Source organism: Eumetopias jubatus, unplaced genomic scaffold, assembly GCF_037043125.1.
Source record: "Eumetopias jubatus isolate StellerSeaLion01/CBP00866 unplaced genomic scaffold, mEumJub1_p1.0 scaffold_1, whole genome shotgun sequence".
NCBI classification, from domain to species: Eukaryota; Metazoa; Chordata; class Mammalia; order Carnivora; family Otariidae; genus Eumetopias; species Eumetopias jubatus.
Genome location: NW_028274807.1, coordinates 199,290,043 through 199,303,909, shown reverse-complemented (window position 1 = coordinate 199,303,909; position 13,867 = coordinate 199,290,043). Strand labels below are relative to the sequence as shown.

The window sequence follows — 13,867 nt, the reverse complement described above, 5'->3', positions numbered from 1 at the left end:
TGAGTGATATAGCAGTGACTATTGTAAAGTCACTGCCTCCGTGGATAATAAAAAGGTAAACAAAGAAACAATTTCAGGCAGTGTTAAATGCTCTAAAGGAAACTAAAGTAAAGGTGTTGAGCATAACTGGGGTAGGGGCTATTTTAGATTAGGTAGTTAGGGGAAGGCATCACTAAGGAAATGACATTTGAGCCCAGGCCTGAATGCTGTGAGAGAGTAGTCCATCTGAAGATGACGAAAAGAACTGACCAGGCTGAGTGAGTTAAGTGCCATGGCCCTGGACTGGCATGAGCCCAGGGCATCATCTTAAGTTTAATGGATGAGAAACTGAGTACTGTAAACACAGCAAGAGAGGCTTGGAATGTAGGCAGTCTCATTTCAGAGCTTGGGTTCTTGATGGTTATGTTCTTCTGCCTTTTTTATATACGTAGGAATTTTTGAATAATTATGTTCTACTCATTAACAGTTTTGAATGCCTAGAGTGTGTATGGGTTAATTTTGCCTTGATAAAGTAATGATAGCTTTAAATTACATAGAATAAAAACCAGTAGGGAAAATGAAATATTCAGTATTTGGTAATGATTTGCGTCATTCGTGTGTACACCATGTGCTTGCAGATTCTTAATGCCTTTCGGACTCCTGATGGCATACCTGTAAAGGACTTGGAGTTGAAGGAGTATAACACAGGTGAGTTTCTGGACATGAATGTGGCCTTGGGTTAGGAAAGGTCTTTGTCAGATTTCTGCATCATGTGCTACTTAAAGTTTTTTTAAGAAACCACAGTTAAGATTTCCAGAAGCCTCCTGTTGATGCCTTCAAATAACAGCCAACTTTAGTCTTAGCTGGGTTCTTTGTGGCTGTTTGTCCACACTTGGGCAGTGAGGATGCATGTTTCAGTTCTTCTGGGTGCCTATGAAATATATAGTGAGTGTTGTAGCATTTAAGATATAAAGTTAGTGTTGTAGCATTTATCCCTGAATATATTTTATATAATCATTAAACTTGCTATATATGTTCTTCATCGTGGTGGAGTGTTTATGTTTGAGCCTATTAGGATTTAATAAACTTACTATGTTTAAAAATTTACATTTCATTGCTTCAGTGTGAAATTTACACCTTTCCAGAGAAATTGTGCAAATTAGTGGTTTCTTGAATTTTCAGTCTTGCTCTGAGAATGAAGCCCTGCAACAGCTGTTTTGTTGAAATCCATGAATAGATCCAGAGGAACTTTCTCTTTGACCTCGCTCTGTGGTCTGAACTGCAGATTAAACTTTTCATAATATCATCTTAGTGTTTTAGTGTATCACGTTCAGTCAGTTCCTTCAAATCTTACTACAAAAAAAGCGGAAGTGAAATGCTAGGCACTCAAGGTATTGACTGATATTTTAGTTTACATAATATGAAATGGTTTAAAAATGAAGGTAATCTTTAAGTGATCTCTTTTGCAGAATTTTAAATTGAAGAAAGTAAATAATTAGTCTGTTCACAGAACTTAGAATTTTAGTAATCCAAAGTAAAGAACTCTTCAATTAAGAGTATGCTATATTTTTGAGGATATAGTTTGCTTCTAAATAGTTTACCATGGAATAAATTTCTTTGTGTTAACTAGATAGCTGCTGCTTCAGTTTGGTTCTGCAGAGGGAAACTATCCATAGAGATAAATTTTTGTGCTTGAAATAATCTGGTATTTTTGTCAAGTCCAGAAATATTTTTTTCTGTAATTTGAGAATAAACTCAGAAACATTATTTTTCAGAAAGCTATTTTTGTGTTGTTGTTTTAAAAGCATTAATTCTGAATTTTTGGAAACATGAGAGTAGTTATGTTGTTCTTACACATTTGTCTTTTTTTTTGTCTTGCATGTGTCTTATACATGCTTTCTAGATTTACTGTTATCTTTAGGAACTGAAAGTAGAATTTATAGGCTGCAGTTACTTTTTAACTGACGGCAGTAACCTCAGCTGTTTCATGAACTGTGTTTTTATTAAGTATTAGTATACTAAGGAAAGTAGAGATGTTTTGATGTTCAAATAGCAACTTAAACTCTTTATTTCTTTAGTACTCATTGACTCTATATTGTCGGATTTATTAGCAGAGCAATCCTTAATGTATAAGGTCCATAGAAGAAGTTCTTAAATTTACTTGCTCTAGTAGCTATTAGAAACATAATTGGCAGACCAAAGACATCGATACTCATGTGAAATCATCAAGAGAGTTGTTAAGAAAAAAATCACCTTTCAGGAAATACAATCTTTCCTTGGCATTTTATTATATGAAGTGGCAGTGTATTAAATATGTCTGCATGGTTCTTTTTTTAATGAGAGAATTGGATTTCCAGTCCCATCTTATCCATCTCTTCATGGCAAGTAGAATGAACTTTTGAAAGATAATCAGTCAGATCATGTTACTGCCATGCCTAAAATCCTCTAATGGTCTTCCATCTCATTCAGAAGAAATTCGCAATTCTTTGTTCTGACTTACAGAATCCTGCATGACCTGGCCCTTGGCTATTTGACCTCATCTGGTACTGCTCTCCACCTTTCTTACATGCTCTAGCCACACTGAGCCTTTCTCTAGGCTTAATCAATATAGACTTTTTTCTCTCTCAAGGCCCTTGCACTATTCTTCCCTCTGATCCTCACTTGTCTTCTGGGATTTAGTTCTTGGCTTCAGTTTCACCTCTTAAGACCTTACCTCACTATCCAATCAAAAATCACTCCTTGATTGTTTTTCATCATATCCTGGTTTGTTGTCATAGGATCAATCATTTTGATATTTTCTCAGTGGTTTTGTGTGTCTTATTCCTCCCAGAGAGTTAGTTCCATGACAGTGGGAGCCTTGTCTATCTTGTTCCTTCCTGCTACCCCCATGCTTGCAACTCTCCCTGGCACTGTTGGGTTCCCAGTATGCATTGAATGAGTGAGTGTCTGTGGTGTGTATGGAGAACAGCTGCGTTCTCCTCTCAGGTGAGGAACGTTAAAGGGTCATATCGGTTTCAGAGCAGTGCAGCCTTATATCTACTGAAGAATACGCCTTGGAGCAATCAGATATTTTAAGAATGTTTTTAACATTTGCTTGTTAAACGACTGTGTATTTTAGTGGAAGAGGTGACTTTTATAAATGGCAGTCTGTTTCTTTAGGCTTGTGATAACCTGCAGAGACCATGCAGGATGGACATTGCTCATAAGGGGACTGTAGGGCAGAGTTTTAGTTGGTGTGATGGGGAGCCAGTCTGTAACGGAGAGAAAAGATTAATGCCTGTTCATTGACTCTAGTAATTTATATTGATTTAATTTTTGTTTCATTTAGAGCTGTGTGAGTATAGGGCCATAACTTTTATCCAAAATCTGTGGGGTCAAATAAGTTTATGACTTTTTCTGAATACAGAAAGGTAATGCAGTACCTAGATCATATATGAATTATATCCCCCAGTGGGGTGTATATCAGTCATAATAATACTTCTGCAGCAAAATATATGAATATTCTCACTAAGAGGACTAAATAAAGACTGTAAAGAGACTCAATATACTATAGGTCAGGCTTTGTCTCCAAATGACTTCAAATGATTTGAAAATTTACCAAATAATTTACTATTTAAGGGATTTTGGAATTGCAGAAAAGGAATTGTGAATCTACATATGTTGTATATATTTGAGTTTTTCTTTTGCCATTTGCAAATATATTATAACCCCATTAATTGTGAATTCCTTGAGTAAAATGATTACATTCCTGGGAGAAGTATCAAGAGTGAAATGTCTTTTGGTGACTGAATGAACAAACTTTGGTATGTACGTACAATGGAATACTACTCAGCAATAAGAACAACGAAACTACACATGTACGTAACAACATGGAGGAATCTCAGGTATTATGCTGAGTAAAAGAAACCAGACTGAAAAGGCTACACATTACCATAAAAAGGAATGAAATACTGGTACATGCTTATAACTTGGATGAATCTTGAAAACTTTGTGCTGAGTGAAAGAAGCCAGGCACAAAAGAGCACATATTGTATGATCCCATTTGTATAAAATATCCAGAATAGGCACATCCGTGGAAGAAGAAAGCAGATTTGGTAGCTCGGTTGTTGCCGGGGCTGGAGAATGGGGAAATGGGGGGTAACTGCTTAATGGGTATAAGGTTTCCTTTTTGGGGTGATAAAAATGTTCTGGAACCAGATAGTGGGGATGTTGCATAACATTGTGAATGTATTTAAATGCCACTGAATTGCACATTTTAAAATGGTTGAACGGTGTATTTTATGTGTATTTGATCATAATTTTTAAAAGGACTGCAGACTATATGATTTCGTTTCTGTGACGTTCTGGAAAAAGCAAAATGATAGGAATAGAAAATAGTGGTTGCCAGGGTGTTGGGGGAGGAGTCGACTGTAAAGTGGAAGCATGAGGGAATTTTGGGCACAATGGAACTCTTCTCTATATGGATTGTGGTAGTGGTGTATCGATGTTAAATTCACTGAAATTGGTAACTACTGGATTTATATAAGAGAACATGCTTACTAGGAAATACAACTGAAGTTTTTACGGGTGGAGGACCAGGGTGCATGCTTTTTTCTCTCATGTGGTTTAGGGAGAAATACTTGATGTATATAGACAGGGGAGGAAGAGGGTAATGATACAGTAGGTATGACAAAATATATCAGTAGCTGAGTCTGGGTAACAGGTCCATGCGTGTGTTCTTTGTACTATTATTCTTGCAACTTTTTGTAACTTGGAAATGATTTTCAATAAAAAGTTGAAAAACTGACAATACAACTGATGTATTTTATTGTTAAGTGATCAGCAGAATTCTTGCAAGATAAAGACTACAATGAACAGCTTCTGTGAACAATAGAGCAGTGGTTCTCAGAGCGGGTTCTGGACCAGCAGTGTCAGCACTACCTCAGACCTTGTTAGAAATACAAATTCTTGGGACGCCTGGGTGGCTCAGTCGGTGAAGCCTTGGCCTTCAGCTCGGGTCATGATCCCAGCATCCTGGGATTGAGTCACACATCGGGCTCCTTGCTCAGCAGGGAGCCTGCCTCTCCCTCTGCCTACTGCTTCCCCTGCTGTGCTCTATCCCCCTGCCCCGACCAAAAAAAAAAAAAGAAAGAAAAAGGAAAAAAAGAAATACAAATTCTCAGGCCTCACTTTAGACCTACCAGATCATAAACTCTGGGGGCAAAGCCCAGCCATCTTTGCTTTAACAAGTCGTCCACGTGATTTTGATGTGCCCTGAATTGTGAGAACCACTGCATTAGATTAATTATATTCTTTATTCTAGAACTTTTTGGCACAGTTTAAAAGAGACTTTGCAAGCAGGTGGACATTCTTTAAGTCAAAAAGGCTAATGCTTATGTGCTTTAGGAGCCCATGGCAAACACTTGCCTTGCCTGCCTGATACCAGTTCTGCTGTACTGAGCTGGGGCAGGAGCTAGAGTAGGGTTGATGCTATTTTATGCCCTTAGTTGTACTTTCTGTTTATGTAGCATATTTCCTCCAGAGATCTTGGAATGGTGGTAGATATTCTCATTCTCAGAATGTTTCTGTAACTTTAATACCATTTTTTAAAAGATTTTATTTGAGAGAGAGAGCACGAGCGCCGAAGCAGGGGGAGGGAGAGACAGAGGGAAAAGCAGACTCCCCATTGAGCAGGGAGCCTGATGTGGGGCTTGATCCCAGGACCCTGGGGTCACCACCCGAGCCAAAGGCAGAGCCCAACCGACTAAGCCACCCAGGCATCCCAAAGTGTACCTGTAACTTATGAATACAGACAGAATTATTCTTGGTTTTTAGGTGGACTTACATGCTATCTGGTATATAAGCTTGCTATGATGCTTTTTCCAAAGGAATTTGTATTATTTAAGCAAAAATAATACAGCTTCTGGATTATGTTTCCTAATAAGTCTCAAACATAGAAAGTAATTCTCCACAGTGAGTGAAGTGTTACAGAATTATTATAGAACTGTTTTGTTAATTAGCATAGCAAAGTTAGAAGGCTAATGGAGGTGGTGGTAGGTAGGAGTATCTTGCATTGAGTCTGGCAGCGTTCATATAATGAATGGGCACTTTTTTTGTGGCCCTGGGTAACAGGCTTATATCATATCATATCCTTTCATTTTTCACAATTGAAATGGTTTTTACCACCATGTTGATAAAATAGAAGTTTTAAGAAAAGAAGAAAAACCCAGAGAGATTCTGTCACTTTAGGGGCAGAAATCCATTGTGAAATGGATTAACACTGATGATACAACATGTGTAGTTTATGGTATTCCAAATGGAGTAGCTGAAGACACAATAGCTGAACATCATTTAGAAAAAATAGAGTTGGAAAAACGCAAATACACATTTTTTTGCAGTATTTTTGGCATTTATAGAATAGACAAATATTTTTAGGTCTTAGGGGAAAACTGACCATAGGCTAATAGGAAAGTATCACATTTACTTGTCACATTTCTAAAACTGCAGGTGTTTTCATCCAGGAGTCTCACTAGGTTTGGTACCACATTTGGGGAGGATGTTTACAGAGGAGCCTTAAGCAAAGATGGCAAAGCTTTGAAAATAAGAATGTCTTGGGGCACCTGCGTGGCTCAGTCGGTTAAGCATCTGTAACTCTTGGTTTTGGCTCGGGTTGTGATGTTAGGGGTGTGGGATTGAGTTCCATGTTAGGCTCCATGCTCAGCGCAAAATCTGCTTATCCCTCTCCCTCCCCTTCTGCCCCCCCAATAAATTAAATGATAAATAAATAAATAAATAAAATCTTTTTTAAAAAGGTAGAATCTCAGTACTGTTTTGGAAAGCAATACTTTAGGATTACTGGCTTAACTAAAGCAGCCTTTTTCTTTGGGGTGGTTAGCTTTCCTGACACTTAAGATGAAACTTATTTTCTATTCTGGGAGCTGACTCGTTCTCCAGTTTAAGCTCCTTTGTTGAAACCACTTAGGTTATGAAGGATGGCTATGGTAATCTATAGCCCTGGAAGGGAAGTTTTAATATTATTGTTGACTTTTATTGGACTCCCTGCATTCTTCCATTCCTTGGGGCTTTTGGGTATGGAGTTTCATTCTATAAGTTTTATTTTATTTTTTAGATTTTATTTGTTTATTTGAGGGAGAGAGAGGGAAAAAAGAGAGAGAGCGCAGAAGAAGAGGGAGAAGCAGACTCCCTGTTGAGCTGAGAGCCCGACGTGGAGCTTGATCCCAGGACCCTGAGATCATGACCTGAGCCAAAGGCAGATGCTTAACCAACTGAGCCAACCAGGCACCCCTGGAGTTTCATTCTAGAACTGATAATGGAACATCTTCACAACCCAAGGCATCATTTTATTCAGAAACAAGGACCACCACCTTGGTGGGTTTTGGTTGGTAGACTGTGCAGTCTTGGAGATCTCTACCTAAACTGCATAGCATGGGAACGTAGCATGACAGTGACTTCCAGCTTCAGTCCACGGAGGAAAAGTCATTGTACAGTTACCTTCAGTGGGCAGAAGATAGAGGCCATACATACAAACTATTTATAGGATATGAAAATACATTGGCTTCTTCTTTTAACTTTCTCCTTACACCAGAACATCTGATCTGTGCTCACCCTTTCTAGCTTAAATTCTCCACCCTCAAAATGTAAATTAAAGCAATTTTTACTTGCTTCCTTGTTTCTTATGTTAGCATTTAGGTCTTTTATCTAATTTACATGTAAGCCTTCTTGGAATTACTTAGTGGTCATGGTGACGCTACTTTGTAAATATACCACTGAATTGTACACTTTATTTTGTTTCATTTTTAAGATTTTTTTTTGGAGGGGGGTGGGGAGAAGCACAGGGTAAGGGAGAGAGAGAATTTTAAGCAGGCTGCACACCCAGTGCACAGCTTGACATGGGCTGCGTCTCACAACCCTGAGATCATGACCTAAGCCAAAATCAAGAGTCAGACACCTAACTGACCAGGCACCCCTTAAGATTTCTTTTTAAAGATTTTATTTTTATTTATGAGAGAGGGGGGTAGGAGAGGGAGAGGGACAAGTAGACTCTGCACTGAGTGGGGAGCCCGACGCAGGGTTCAGTGTCACCACCCCAAGATCATGACCCACGCTGAAACCAAGAGTTGGACGCCCAACTGACTGAGGCACCTAGGCGCCCCTTAAGATTTTATTTTTAAGTAATTTCTACACCCAACATGGGGCTTGAACCCACAGTCCTGAGACCAAGAGCACTCCACCTACTGAACCAGCCAAGTGCCCCTGAATTGTATACTTTAAAAGGGTGTATTTTATGGTATAAATTACATCTCAATTTTAGAAAATAAGCCTTGAAAATTGGTTGACAAGTCATATAAAGATTGATTTCTTAAAAGCATTTTCATGAACATATAGATAATACAGAGCTTCAGCGCAGATATTAATGGCCTAGTGACTGGTACTTATACGTTATTGGTAGAGTTCATAATTGATTGTCCCTAGTCTCAGTTCAATTCATTATGGTATGCTTAGAAAATGTTGTATTTTCATCTTTTAAAAATAAAATAGCACCCTATAACCTTGAAAAGATTATGATTCATTCTTTGGTGTTATCTACCAAATATGTGCCATTCTGATTAGTGTACGGCTCTACAAACTACTAGAGAATGTTATTGTTTGTTTATTGATTTATTTATCCAACCAATAGTTATCCAACCAATAGCATGTTGAGATGCAGAGGATAAGTTGGTGATCACGAGCGATCACCCAACTGACTGAGTCACCCAGGCATCCCAAAAAATGTTCAGTTATTTCTAATCCTAAAGTCACTAGAGGATGACAAACATAGGACTTTTAGAGTCAACTGGCTTAGAAAAAGAATAACATCTGGGACACCTGGATGGCTCAGTCGCTTAAGCGTCTGCCTTTGGCTCAGGTCATGTGGGATCCAGTCCCATCGGGCTCCCTACTCAATGGAGAGCCTGCTTCTCCCTCTGCCTGCTGCTCCCCGTGCTGTGTCTCTCTCTGACAGATAAATAAATAAAATCTTTAAAAACAAAATACCTAAATGAATGCTTGGAGATAATCGTTGGTCAGAGAAGTCAGCAAGTAATTGTTAATGATGTCCCCTGATTTTCGGAGAGTTAAAATAAAACAGGACTTTTCATGGGTGTTACAGGAAATGATCAGACAAGAAGTAGAGAAAATTGCACACAGATGCATGTGGGTGCTCTTACCAACCTGGAAGCTTTCCAAATTCCATCACTAAGGGGTTTTTATGGGAGGTTCCATTATGCAGTCATTATTGATTAAATCATTGTGACTGCTGGTGATTAGCTTAAGTTCCAGCTCCTTTCCCCTTCCGTAAATAGGAGGGGTTAGGCTGAAAGTTCCTAACTTCTGATCATGGCTTGGACATTCTGATCACCAGGCCCCATTCTGATGCTATCTAGGAGCCCACCAAGAGTCACCTCGTTAGAACAAAAGGCACTCATATCACCCTTATCATTCAGAAAATTCCAAGAGTTTTAAGAACTCCATGCCAGGAAACTGGAACAGAGACCAAATATCTTTCTATATTATCACAGATGGGGATCCCAAATGTGGATCTGGCTGGTATCTAGTACGTTTAGTTGGGCATCAGTTTTCTGTTACAAGGTATAGTTGACCTAGGCTTATGGTCTGGTCAAAGTGGGAGTCTCACAGAATGCCAGTTGTCTGACCCTTCTCTGGATGCTATTTTACTTCCGGAATAGGTAAATGGCTGGACTAGTGTGGTCTGTTCTCATCTTGAGCAACTTCCAACTCAGAAGCCACTATCTTTGTGGAACCTTCCCAGAGCCCCTTAGAACAGTGGTGACTTGTCCTTTTATTTGTACTAGGATCCAGGCAATGGGAAAAATGTTTATGGGCCATATGTTTTTCCCACTTGAAATGAAAATAGCTTTAGGGTGCCTGGGTGGCTCAGTCGTTGGATGTCCACCTTCAGCTCATGGTCCCTGGGTCCTGGGATCAGAGTCCCACGTTGGGCTCCCTGCTCAGCGGGAAGCCTGCTTCTCTCCCACTCTCCCTGCTTGTGTTCCCTCTCTCGCTGTGTCTCTCTCTCTCAAATAAATAAAATCTTAAAAAAAAAATGAAAATAGCTTTGTGATCTATGGGGGAAACAGATATACTCTCAGCATAAACTAGAAATCAGTGAGGCAATTCATCAGTGCTAAAATTTTAATACTGGGGTTGGGTGCCTGGGTGGCTCAGTCGGTTAAGTGACTGCCTTCGGCTCAGGTCATGATCCTGGAGTCCAGGGATCGAGTCCCGCATCAGGCTCCCTGCTCAGCAGGGAGTCTGCTTCTCCCTCTGACCCTCCCCCCTCATGTGTTCTCTCTCTTTCTCTCATTCTCTCTCTCAAATAAATAAATAAAATCTTTAAAAAAAATAAAATTTTAATACTGGGGCATATTTGAGGAGCACCAACACAGGTACTGTCTGATCTTTAGTCCCTGATAATGCTTTGTAACAGAAATGTGGGGGTTCTGAAATTCATTATCTCATGCACTCTGAAACCACCCTGCAAAGGAGTTACCATCATTGCAACTTGGCATATGAATAACCCAGGCTCGACTGAAGCACATGATGAGTTAGCTTCTGCATATGTACAAACTGGAGAAGTTACTTTTCTTGTGTGTTGCTCCAGTGAAGAAACTCATTACAATTGCTGTGGTGTTAACTGAGCACCATCGTGTACCAGATATTATGCTAGTGTTGGAGATAATAGAAATGAAAAGAGCTCAAGGCGCCTGGGTGGCTCAGTCAGTTGGGCTTCTGCCTTCGGCTGAGGTCATGATCTCCGAGTCCTGGGATTGAGCCCCGCATCAGGCTTCCTGCTCAACAGGGAGTCTGCTTCTCTCTCTCCCCCTCTGCCCCTCCCCACTGTTAGTTCTCTCTCTCTTTCCCAAATAAATATACAAAATCTTAAAAAAAAAAACAAAACCTCTCTGAGGTCAAGGACATGCCCTTCCAATGTGCTTACATAACGTTGTTAGTGTCATTGGAATTAAAATGAATTAAATAAGGGTGAGATTTTCCTAACAAATAATATCCTGAGCCCAGACAACCATCATTAAGATGAAGTAACCCTAAGATTAATTTTGGACTTTGAAAACTACTTGAAAATACAACCATCCCCCCCTTTTTTTAATAACCAGTTGGCACAGATGGAGCACTAAAGAAAATAGAACCATATGCAGTTTTCAGAAATTTAGCAAGTAATCATGACTCTTATCTTTCTCATTTCATCTTTTATTATAAACCAGCAAGCCTTATGTGAATAGTTGAGGGGAAGAGGGTTGAAAGTGCTTGTAAGATGTCGAAATGATGTATTTCATGGAGTCCAGTTGTGTTCTTCTCAGATAGTAGGTTGACCTATAAATCAGATATTTTCCTAATTTTCATAATGCAAGCTGCAGGTGCATATTCACTTGAGGTGTTTCTTTTTAAGATTTTATTTAACTGAGAGAGAGAGCATGAGCAGGGGTGGGGGCAGAGGGAGAAGCAGACTCCCTGCTGAGCTGGGAGCCTAAAATGGGTCTCTGTCCCAGGACCATGAGATCATAACCTGAGCCTAAGGCAGCTGCTTAACCAACTGATCCACCCAGGCGCCCCTACTTGAGGCTTTAACAGAGCAAAGTACCTGTTAGAAATCTTGTACATTGGGGACACCTGGGTGGCGTGTATAGTTCAGGTACATAGTATAGTGATTCAGCAATTCTATAGATTACTCAGTGCTCATCATGATTCCCCTCTCCTTATGTCCTTTAAGTCCTGATTCCAGGGCGCCTGGGTGGCTCAGATGGTTAAGCGTCTGCCTTCGGCTTAGGTCATGATCCCAGGGTCCTGGGATCGAGTCCCGCATTGGGCTCCCTGCTCCTTGGGAGCCTGCTTCTCCCTCTGGTTCTCTCTCTCTCTCTCTCTCTCTCTCTCTCTCTCTCTCTCTCTCTCTCCACCCCCCCCCCGTCTCTCATGAATGGATAAATAAAATCTTTAAAAAAAATTAAAAAAAATAAAGTCCTGATTCCTTTTTTACATTCCATAGTTGGTATGTATATTCTTGGCTTTATCAACGTGCCTACTGGAAAGTTCAGCTGGACTTGGTTATGTTAGTTGGGTTTTTCTAGACTAGTTCGAACAGAAGGCTGCTCATCTCATTTGCCTGAGTAAATATTGCTGTATAATTATTATAAAAGCCGGGCTTGGCATAGACATTACAGTTGACTTGAACAATTAAGGGCCATGTTTGTCAGCATCTCTGAGTCAGCTTTTTTAGGAGCAGAGACTAAAAGATACTGGATATTATTCATTAGGGCTTTGTTTTCTGTACCTTGTTCCCCCTTAAGCACCTGTTAGCTTTTATCACAGATACTTTTTTGGGTAATAGGCAATCATATGATTAATGAATATGAAGAAGAATTAAAATTTTAATGTTACCTTTATAGATTTACTTCTTTCCCTGTTCTCATCCTCCTCAGCTGCCAGCAAACAAACAAAAAAAACCTGTAAGGAGCATTCACATTTTTATGAGCAATCTATACATTTAGTTAGGTTAGAAAATGGAGTAAAATGTGTTTTTTTAAATAGTCATATAAATAAGCACAAAGACCCATCAGCCCACCAGACTTCTAGCATGTGGCGAATGAAGAAAAAGGTAATAAATTTATTTTACTCCTTAGGTCAGAATCTATCTATGGGACTGTTAACACCAAGTTTACCATCTTAATGATTCCTAATGGTTCCTAGCAATTCTGAATGCAAGGTTGGTTGGTCATTTTCAGAATGTTTAGGTCTGTGGGTGGAGTAGGTCTACTATAACTTATTCTGTGAATTATAAAATTACATTTGAGGAATTAAAAAGAAATCCCACTGGAACAATACAACCACTGTAATCATGTTCGTGTACAGTTGTGTTGCATTACATCATTTTCAGATTTCCGTATATTCACCTGTGCTTGCTCAACCCCTCTCCCCAACCCCATCTTCCCTCTCGTGGAGTGAGCATGAGAGGTGGGATGTGACTCAGTCATAGCTTCAGTTAGTCTCTGTCTCCCAAGTTTCCCTAAGTGTGAGCATTCACTGTGCTAGCTGTGATTCTGTTATTTAAAGTGATATGTTTTTCATACATTATGGCCCTTAAATGCAAGCCAGCCTCTTCATCTGGTGTCAACCAAAAGGAAAGCGATCTGTTGCGACGCTGGAGGAAAAACTGGCAGTGTTGGACTTAACCTATATTGAGAGATGGTATGTTGTTCTTCAAGTTGGGGTGCTCAAGTATGATTTTGACAATGCATGGTTTTCATCTCATATGCAGACTTTTATCTCTAACTTCTGAGTTAGATGTGACTTAACAGTATTTAATTTCAGTTCTTTTTCCTATACACATTTTATATAATTGTCCTCATTTTTAAAGCTTTTAAAATATGCTATATTAAATATTGCATATCAAGTATCTTACTGTATTGTAATTTTTATAGCTATCATTACAACAAGACTTTTGGATTTTTGTCTTTGCTAAAGACTTTTGGTAGCCAGTATGGCAGTTCATGAGTGTGAATGCCTTCTAACGTGCATACTCGGGTCCATGCACAAGGTTCTGCTATAGGTATTTTAGAATAGGGGTAACGTGTGCTGCAGATTTCTATATTTCTCAACTATAGACATGGTCTTACCTGTCTGTGCTTGGGCATGTGGGACTCTTTCTGTGGCTGGGTTTAGTAAAGTTCAGAATTCAGATTACTTCTATCAGTCTAGGATTTTATTTAAAGGTGAGAGGCTATCAGTGTAGCAGTTAACAGCATCAGTTTGAATCTGGACTGCCTGGCTCTGAGCCCGTATTGCTTCTTATCCCTGAGGTGATTTTGAGGAAATTACT

At 39.4% G+C, this 13,867-nt stretch overlaps 1 protein-coding gene across 4 annotated transcripts in view; it reads left to right on the top strand.

Annotated features, from left to right (window-relative positions):
- The window catches only part of RBM6 (RNA binding motif protein 6), a 101,472-nt gene that overhangs the window by 32,342 nt on the left and 55,263 nt on the right, over nt 1-13,867 (top strand). For 3 of the 4 annotated variants that reach the window (XM_088028315.1, XM_028124288.2, XM_088028317.1), the window contains one exon: nt 618-687. The exons of the other annotated variant lie outside the window; for it this stretch is intronic. In XM_088028315.1, coding sequence (XP_087884441.1) covers nt 618-687 — 70 coding nt within the window. Of the gene's footprint in view, nt 1-617; nt 688-13,867 lie in introns of those variants that run through there. 4 annotated transcript variants of the gene reach the window in all.